Here is a 9,452-nt window from a genome sequence, read left to right as displayed (position 1 = left end):
AAAAAAAAAAAAAAAAAAAAAAAAAAAGAGAGAGGAGAAAGCGTTTGGCGATGAAGATCAAGAACGCACTTTGGCTACTGTGCGTTCTGGTGTTACCGGCGATAACCTGTAGTATGAGACCGGAGAAGAAGGCAACGGCTTCATCCGGGAGGAAAGAAGATGACCTGGTAACCGGTTTGCCCGGTCAGCCACCGGTTAACTTCAAACACTACGCCGGGTACGTGAACCTGGGGCCTGAACAGAAGCAGAAGGCGCTTTTCTATTGGTTCTTCGAAGCCCAACAAAACTCTTCTCGTCGTCCTCTCGTCCTTTGGCTCAACGGAGGTCAGCCTTTTCTTTTCCCTCTCTCTATCTCACTCTCGCTTATATAATTCACAGTTTCACACATAAAACTAATTTTATTTTTACTTAATAAGTTTTTTAAATTGTTTTAATTGGCAATTTCATTCTTTTGTGCGGTGTTACAAATATGTTTACCAATATACATGAATTCGTATATTGTTCATTAAGATTTTTAAAATCCTCGAATTCAAATATATGGCAAGAGAAATTGTATTCCTTCCATTTCATCGACACTTTTCATATTATTGATAAATTATGTAAATATATGTTGACAAAAAAAGTTATGTACACATTGATATTATGTACCATTTATAAAATTTAAACTTTTAATGGTTTTGTCTTAGAACAATCTTTTTTTTAAGGAAGAAATTAATTTTAAAGTGATAGTCCCTTTTGTAAAGATCAGTGTAATTATCAGCTCGTGGTCGTGGGACAGTGTAATTATCATCACGCTGCATGCCTGACTGTGATGTTGAAAAAAAACACAAAAAGTTAAAAATTGCATGAAAAATAAATAAAAAGGAACTATATGCAAAAAAATTGCCAATTATAGAAACGAAATTAGTTTTGGACTAGAAAGTTTACTTATAAATTTAGCTACAGTAGGAGAAAACATCAAGTTGTGCACATTGTCCTACCAAATTCCATCTGCTCGTGATTTAGTGGCAACCCATCTGCCTTCTAACGTACAAAGCAGTTCCTTTTGTTTCAGTTATAATACAACGTAAATATATTGCAACGAGATAGTAAAAAATGGTCGTCTCGTTTCGAACAAATTGTTTTAAAAGTATAAAATTAGATGTCGTGTATGGCTCGATAAAAATTAGATGTCGTGTATGGCTCGATAAAAATTTACCAAAAACACCAGTCAGATTTCAGTCATACAGACTATTCAACATTTTTGTTTCCTACTGTTGCTTGATGGAGAAGTGATAACAACAGCAAATGTGATATGTTGGGAATGCCGACAAATTTTAATTGCATACTTTAATGATATATTTCGTTTTGTGGAACGCATTTCAACATCTGTAGTCTGTACGGTGGAACGAGTAGGTTCTTGCCTCTTCGGGACAAATATTGAATTTTGATTGCTTACGGAATACGGACTATATAATCTAGTTTTGAACCCAAAAATAAAAATACAAAAATATATAGTCCAGTCCATGTTTTGTTGTTGTTGTTATTAACGTGAAAACTGAAAATCATATAGTTCAAAACCAGTTTTAATTCAAAAGAAACTTCCATCCACAATTGAAATCAAGCCTTAAATCAAAAGTTGTTATGAAGATTCAGTGCAGTAAAGCATCCTATACGATAATCAAAAGAATTAACGAAGACGTAGTGTATGGTCCGGCTCTGACAGATATATTGAACTCGTATCATTCAATATTGTCCTTTTTCTTTAACATTGAATGTCCAAATCTTGTTTTTGTAGAGTGTGTTTAAGTCTTTATTTTGTCTTTATCTTCTTTTTCTCTCGGTAGTTGTTCTTTCAATTTAACGACTTTACTTTTATACGGTTTGTCTTTTTTCGCACACGGTTCATTCCAGTATCAGGATATTTAGAGATACGAGAAATTAAATATCAACCTCGTCTTTATAAATTGTGGCTAGAGATCAGATAAGATGTTGAATATTCAAAACATATATTGCTCAAAAAGCTTGTCTATGTCAAATAATAACGTGGAAATAATGATCAGATAAGTTGTCGATATCAACTTTTTTTTTTTTCGTTTTCTTTTGTAACATCTTTCGATGCCATCTTTCTCTAAGAGAGACATCATTTAGAGATTACAGCCTAAGTAGAGTTGATTATAAAAGATGAACATGAGAGAGAAGTTATAAAAGCTAGAGCGACCAATCAATCAAATAACATAATTAGTTAAATGACGGGTGGAGTGGCAAGTTGAGAGGAAGGTGAATCGTGAGGCTCTTAAGGTTGGTAGTAATTGTGACTGAGTGAGTGAACGTGATTGAAGGATACATCCGAAATTCCGAATCCATTGTAATCAGATTAATTAATTGCAAAACATACCGTTATCTAAATATCTATTTTTTTTTTTGACAACTCTAAATATCTATTATATGTACACACAATTAATACATTGATTTCGAAAACCAACTCGTGACAATATATTGACGTCTAGTAGTCTAGTTCATTTTTTTTTTTCGAAAGATATAGATGTATGTCTGACAAACCGTGAACTCCATTATTTTCCATCTTTCCCCATGTATGATTTCATTCGTTTACCTCTCTTTCATACTATCATTTTTTTTTGGTAGGTTTCATACTATCATTTACTTTGGTCAAAGTTCCATTTTTTCTTTCTTTCCAAAATTTGTGCTATACTAATACTAGCATGACATTTATTACCAACCACACAAATATATTAGTAATTTCATTGCTATTCTGATCTGTTACTAACGTAACGAAATTCTCCCCCAAAAGTTACAATAACTCTTAGATGTTTTATGATTCCTGCCGAACGTTTAACTATGGAAATTATTCCGCATAAAATACAAATTTTGGGATGGAATCGCTAATAACATTTCTTTTTGTGAATTGTATAAACATATCTGGTGAAACTTTTTCATCAACTTAATTTTAAACTTATATGCATGCAGGACCGGGGTGCTCATCAATAGCCTATGGAGCTGCACAAGAACTAGGCCCTTTCCTTGTCCACACCAACAGTTCCAACCTTACCTACAATGACTTCTCTTGGAACAAAGGTACAACTAATTAAATTACTATTTATATACGATGTATCTACGTGTGTACAAATATCAACTGGGGTTACATTAACAAAAAGAAAAAATGTTTGTGCAGAGGCCAATATGTTGTTTTTGGAAGCCCCGGTTGGGGTTGGGTTCTCGTATACCAATAACTCAATGGATCTTCAAAAGCTTGGAGATAAAGTTACCGCAGCTGACTCTCTTGTCTTCTTGATCAATTGGTTCATGAAATTCCCCGAGTTTCGATCCAACGAGTTTTACATCTCCGGAGAGAGTTACGCCGGTAAGTGTTTTATATATCCAAAAACAAAAAAAGGGCTTTATGAACTAGTATAAAATAAAATTAGAATATAAACGAATAAATCTTGTTCGATTATTGGTTTCATATGACTTTAACCTTTTTTGGATTCAGTTGCTTGTCTTTAATTTATAAGATTCTTAAAGTGTTAGCTGATTTAGCCGAACTAGCTAGACACTCTAATCTGTATGTATCAGTGTATATATGAATAAAGATCAATATTAACACTGCTTCGGATCTTCTTTTCTCAGGTCATTATGTTCCTCAGCTTGCGGAGGCAATTTACGACAGGAACAAGAAGGTTACAAAAGACTCTCACATCAATCTCAAGGGTTTTATGGTATGCACTATCAATCTCAAGACGAGGAAGCAACATTTCTTGCGGTATAACATGCAAAAAAAAAAAAAAAAACTAAACATAAAATGTATTCGATTGGTGACTGCGTTGCAGATAGGGAACGCGGTGATCAATGAGGCAACAGACATGGTAGGACTAGTGGACTACGCATGGAGCCACGCTATAATATCGGACGAGGTCCACACAAACATCCATGGCTCGTGCCGGTTTGAAGAAGAAACTACCAACAAGACTGAACAATGCTACAACAATTTCAAAGGGTTCATGGATGCTTACTCTGATATCGACATATACAGCATCTACACTCCCGTTTGCCTATCCTCGTTTTCCTCGTCTTCTCCAAGAAAACCTAAAATCGTTGTGTCTCCTCGCCTCCTTACTTCGGACGTACGTTTATTCACTATTTCAATTGTACCGTTGTACTGTTATGTAATCATTCATCTTTTTTTCTTTCGTTAGAATTTCTTCTCAAAGCTTGATGACTTTTGGTGATGGTTCAGGACATGTGGGATACGTTGCCGGCCGGGTATGATCCATGTACTGAAGGCTATGCGGAAAATTATTTTAACCGGAAAGATGTGCAGGCCGCACTTCATGCGAACGTTACAAACCTTCCTTATCCGTACAGTCCTTGCAGGTTAGTCCTACTTACGATATGTATATATAGTACTAGTTATTATTAATAATGGCCAGAGACTATAATATACTTTATAAGTTTTTGCCTTAGTATAACATTTTAGTACGACATATATATATATATATATATATATATATATATATATATACGTGTGTGTGCGTGTGATTCAGCGATGTCATAAGGAATCCCATCATCCAGAAGCTTTTGACGGGTGGCCTCCGCATCTGGATCTATAGGTATCTACTCTTTTGAATATTAGTTGTTAACCATTCTGCGTATTGTCAATTAAGTTTAACTTGTTTGGGTTCAATGTTGGTTATAATAGCGGAGATACGGATGGGAGAGTTCCAGTAACATCAACGCGTTACAGCATTAAAAAGATGGAACTTAAGGTGGAGTTACCGTGGAGGTCATGGTTCGACAAGAGTCAAGTAGCTGGATGGGTTGAGACTTATGCCGGAGGACTAACTTTTGTCACGGTGAGAGGAGCCGGTCACCAGGTTCCGGCCTTTGCTCCGTCACAATCTCTCTCCTTATTCTCCCACTTCCTTTCTTCAGTCCCCTTGCCTTCAAAACGGTTCTGATCGATGTTCAACTAAAACGCCAAGTCATGGCAAGTTGTTGTTGTTTTGGAACCTTTGGTACTTTACACATGCAATTGATTTGATAAGTTTCAATTCATGATGAATAAAACGATTTAAAAATTTCGTTTATCAAGTTTCATTAAATATATATATTTTGTTCGTCTGTTTCGTTAATTTTTTTGACTCATATTATTGTTTTCACTGAATAATTAAAAATTGAACATATAAAAATAATAATAAAACAAAATATAGGAGAAACGAATGGGCCCTTGACATTGAGGCCCATTGACATGAAATGGATCACTGTTGAGTCGAGGCAGCGAGTCGAGTCGAATCACTGTTGTAATCTTCCAAAGAAAAGTAGAAAACTGAAGCACCTGCGACTGCGACTCCTCTGCTTCTCGGATTCAAATGGCGTTTGCGAAAATTGCGTTCCTTTTCAACAAATTTCAGCAGGTGAAAGGATACTCTTTTCTACTTTTTTTCTTGAAATTTCATCTTTGGTATGGGTTTTTATATGTTGGGTATGAAGAAAGGTCGAGTCTTGTGTAGGATTAAGTCTTTCACTAAAAGAAAAGATGCTTACTTTGAATTAACTATGTATCACTCTGTTTGTAGCTTTTTTAGAGCTCATGTGAGTACTATGAAGCTCGTTAAATCTCATGAACCAATTTTATGTTAATCTGAGAGGTTTTGATGTAATAGTGTGACTGAAAATCTGAATCTGCTCCAAATTTTACCCTCTTTATGATCAGAAAAGTGCTGAGATCTGGTTTCTTTCTTTGTGAGGTTTCCAGGGTGTTGGTGTTTTAGCAAAGAGTCCAACGTTTGCTAAGAACCCAAACCAACTACAATTTGAAGCCGACATTAACAAACTGTTTATGTTTACAAGGTTGGTAATGATGATGAGTTTCTGTTTATCGACTATTAAGCTCAGTGTTAGTTACCCGCCATTGTTATATAGTTCTTTCGATTATATTGCTCACGAGTATTCTCTGTGATATATAGCTATAACCGTTTGGGACGAGATGCTGAGAAGGCTGATGCAGAAGAGATCATCGAGATTGCCAGTAAAGCCACATTATCTGAGCAACAGAAGCAAGTTCAGGAGAACATTCACTACCAAGTCGAAAACTTCTGTTCTTCAATGGACGAGATTCTTCTTACCCATATGGACAAGGCAAAGGAACTACATGTGTCAGGATCAGATTCGAGAAGGGAGAACCATGTTCCAACTGCAGAAAAGCCCAGTGAGTCCATGATGAAATGTGTAGTGAACTAATAAAACTCTCTAGTTCCTTATCATCTTAATCATTTCCCTCTGATTCTTCTTCAGCACAGTTGTTCCTGAGACTAAACCTTTGAAACTCGCTGAAGTCTCACATCGGTTAAAGGATCGAATTGGGTACACCCTTGACGTCAGACCATCGTTAATACCTCACAAAGAAGCGGGTCAGGGTTGTTTCATTGAAGGTGAAGCAGATGTGGGAGCTGTCTTGGCCTTTTACCCTGGTGTGATCTACTCTCCTGCATTCTACAGATACATTCCGGGGTATCCAAATGTCGATGCACTGAACTCATATCTGATTACTCGGTATGACGGGACGGTAATAAATGCTCAACCTTGGGGTCGTGGAGGTGAATCACGTGAAGTATGGAACAGCTCTTTTACAACTCCTGAGATCATAACAGACGCTAAAACTGCGGATAACCTGAAAGACAAGGTACTGAAGATGCAGAGTGAGCCGCTTGAAGGTTCAGCAGTTCTCGAAATGCGAAACCCGTTGGCGTTTGGTCATTTCACCAACCACCCTGGTAAAGACATGGATCCTAATGTCATGGTTTACCCGTACGACTTCCCTTTGTCAGAGGCAGAGATGCGAGCTTACATTCCAAATGTAGCTTTCGGGAACACAGGAGATGTCAAGATGAGGAGATCTGGAAGCTTCTTGTCTAGGACAGAGAATCATAGCAGTTTGGATGTTCCTGTACTGAAGACACTTGTTCTAGTGGCTACAAGAGCGTTGTGCAATGAGGAACTGATGCTGAATTACAGGCTGAGCAATTCTGAGAGAATGCCAGATTGGTATACTCCGGTTGATGAAGATGAAGAAGATCTTAGGAGATTGGGCTAATGTATCCTGTTTTCATTTTGTTTCTCTGAATTCTTGGGAACTAGTTTCGATAAAAAGGATACAATTGCAAGAGGGCTTTAATCTAGATACAATAAAACAATCAATAAACAAAAGGTTATGTCTCTCTCAAAATCAAAAAAGTTACAACAAATCGAGGAGGAAGAAACGGGACTTGAAGATGTTGAATTACTCCTAAATCCTAGACTTTGTCCGCGTCACATCTCTTCCTCCTCTTCTTTGAATGGCTCAGTTGCCGAAGAAGCCAGGACCAGCACGAGAAAGCAATTCTTGGCCCGCGTCTTTTCCCATCTTCACCATGTCTTCATACACGTATGGACCTTTTCTTGAGGTCTCAAGAACTGACACAAAGATGGAAAATATGAGAAACGAATGAGGTTTTTTTCATTGGGTATATATCATCTCATGTGTTAATGTAGAATTGTTTTCGTACCTTTAGTACCGTCAGGGGAAGCAACCAATCCTCTGAAAAAACAGTTGCCTTCTTCGTCTTTGGCAGCGTATCCAGCAATTGGAGTACGGCATGAGCCATCTAACGTTTCAAGAAACGCTCTCTCGCATGAAACTGCTAGTCTTGTTTCCTCGTGGTTCAATGAGGCTAAGTAAGTTGCCTACAGATGTAAAACACCAGTCGGATCATATATTCATTCGCAATAATCTAAAGGTCCGATAATGGGAAACATATCACATAGAGTAAATTCAAGAGAGCTCGACATACCATTTTATCATCATCGGTTCTACAGGCAATTCCAATAGCTCCTTGAGCAACAGCTGGAAGCATTTCATCGAGAGATAAGATAGAAGCGACATTCTCTGTCATACTCAATCTCTTAAGACCAGCTAGTGCTAATAGAGTTGCATGGACCTTTCCTCCTTGAAGCTTCGATAGTCTTGTCTGCACATTACCCCTAAAGTTTTCCTCAACCTGCATAGGCAATAAACAGATAAATCAACATTTAAAAGAAAGACAAAACTGATCCATAAGAAATGGCGGTACTCTCTATGTTGTGAAAACTTACATGTAAAGCAGGATACTTGTGGAGAATCTGCGATTTTCTCCTGAGAGAAGCTGTTCCCACAACGCTTCCCGCTGGAAGCTCAGCTAAAGAGGCCGCAGTCAGACAAATAAACGCATCCCTAACATCCTCACGCACAAGGTTACAAGGTAAAATCGTTTTTTCAGGTAAGTAAGTTGGGACATCTTTCATTGAGTGAACAGCTATGTCAATATGACCGTTTATTAAGGCCTCGTCAATTTCTTTGGTGAAAAGTCCTTTGCCACCAATATCAGCAAGCGGTTGAGATAGAATCTTGTCACCGGTGGTTTTAATGATCTCAATGTGAATAGCTCCTTCTTCAACGAGTTCTGGATGTTTCGACTTGAGCTTTTCTCGTGTCTCGTATGCTTGAGCAAGTGCTAGAGGACTGTCCTACACAGTGAGAGAGTATATAAGCAGAAAAACCAAGAAAGATAAGAGGCATCAGAAGTTCAAACTCATTCACCATTAATACATCAATGAGCACACAAAAACCTGATCTTTTGAATCAGTGCAGGAGATTGTCGAAGAAAGAACCAAAAGCACCATTTCCCATCTCTAGATTAACAAATTATACACTGTACTATCTACACATGGGTAGTTATTGACATTTTTTACAGTAACTCCCACAAAACCAAGAAAACGGATCCGACCAGAGGATCAGTAAAAATCGATACTTGGAATCGGAATTAAGGAAACGAAGGCCAAACCAATAGCATTCAGGAGCTCATACACTAAAAAGAGTTAATGGAATCTACCGAGATCAGTAATGAAGGAGAGAAATTTACCTTCCCCTAGTGCCAATTCTGATGATAGCAGTACGGGTCTTCTGTTCAACAGCGACACAAGCTTTGACGAACCCAGAAGAAGAAGAGCTCTGTTTCCGGCGACATTGATTTAAAGCTGGAGAGCTGATTTGAGGAAGCGAGAATCCAATAGCGGAGACAGAACCAAGGGAGCAGGAGTTGACCCGAGAAGCAGGTTGACGCGTGAGAACAACCTTGTGAGCTTGAGAGAGAGATGAAGAAGCAATATCCATGGATTCAAGTGAAGCAAAGAGGTGAACGTGAGAGATTTGAAGAGAGTTAGAGGGAAAATAAAAATGAAAGAGAGATCAGAGAATTTAGCTTCAAAATGAGAAGAGTTGATGGGAAAATCTTAGCTCTCACCTCTATGAACAGATATTGGATAGGATAATTAGATTTTAGAGATTTAATCCTCTACGAGTGACTTACATCAGATTTTGGTGTTCCACTATCTTTATCACCGTTCGTTTTTACAAACTCGTGGATTGTTATCTTTATTGG

The 9,452-nt window shown here is 37.6% G+C and overlaps 3 protein-coding genes across 3 annotated transcripts; 2 read left to right on the top strand and 1 right to left on the bottom strand.

The window, feature by feature from the left end:
- Positions 7-5,084, top strand: LOC104708271 (serine carboxypeptidase-like 35). The gene is made up of 8 exons (XM_010424817.2): positions 7-324; positions 2,968-3,075; positions 3,173-3,361; positions 3,628-3,716; positions 3,828-4,121; positions 4,235-4,371; positions 4,542-4,607; positions 4,697-5,084. Exons 1-8 carry the CDS (start codon positions 51-53, stop codon positions 4,953-4,955), a joined length of 1,416 nt encoding a protein of 471 aa, XP_010423119.1. The 5' UTR covers positions 7-50; the 3' UTR covers positions 4,956-5,084.
- LOC104708269 lies at positions 5,282-7,162 on the top strand. The gene is made up of 4 exons (XM_010424815.2): positions 5,282-5,411; positions 5,753-5,847; positions 5,964-6,205; positions 6,297-7,162. Exons 1-4 carry the CDS (start codon positions 5,367-5,369, stop codon positions 7,088-7,090), a joined length of 1,176 nt encoding a protein of 391 aa, XP_010423117.1. The 5' UTR covers positions 5,282-5,366; the 3' UTR covers positions 7,091-7,162.
- LOC104708270 (porphobilinogen deaminase, chloroplastic) lies at positions 7,135-9,373 on the bottom strand. Its single transcript, XM_010424816.1, has 5 exons — positions 8,934-9,373; positions 8,128-8,533; positions 7,827-8,033; positions 7,542-7,719; positions 7,135-7,449 (listed from the first exon to the last, which is right to left on the bottom strand). Exons 1-5 carry the CDS (start codon positions 9,182-9,184, stop codon positions 7,337-7,339), a joined length of 1,155 nt encoding a protein of 384 aa, XP_010423118.1. The 5' UTR covers positions 9,185-9,373; the 3' UTR covers positions 7,135-7,336.

This window comes from Camelina sativa, chromosome 8, assembly GCF_000633955.1.
Source record: "Camelina sativa cultivar DH55 chromosome 8, Cs, whole genome shotgun sequence".
In the NCBI taxonomy this organism is placed as follows: Eukaryota; Viridiplantae; Streptophyta; class Magnoliopsida; order Brassicales; family Brassicaceae; genus Camelina; species Camelina sativa.
The sequence above is the reverse complement of the archived record's forward strand: the minus strand, read 5'-3'. Positions and strand labels throughout refer to the sequence as shown.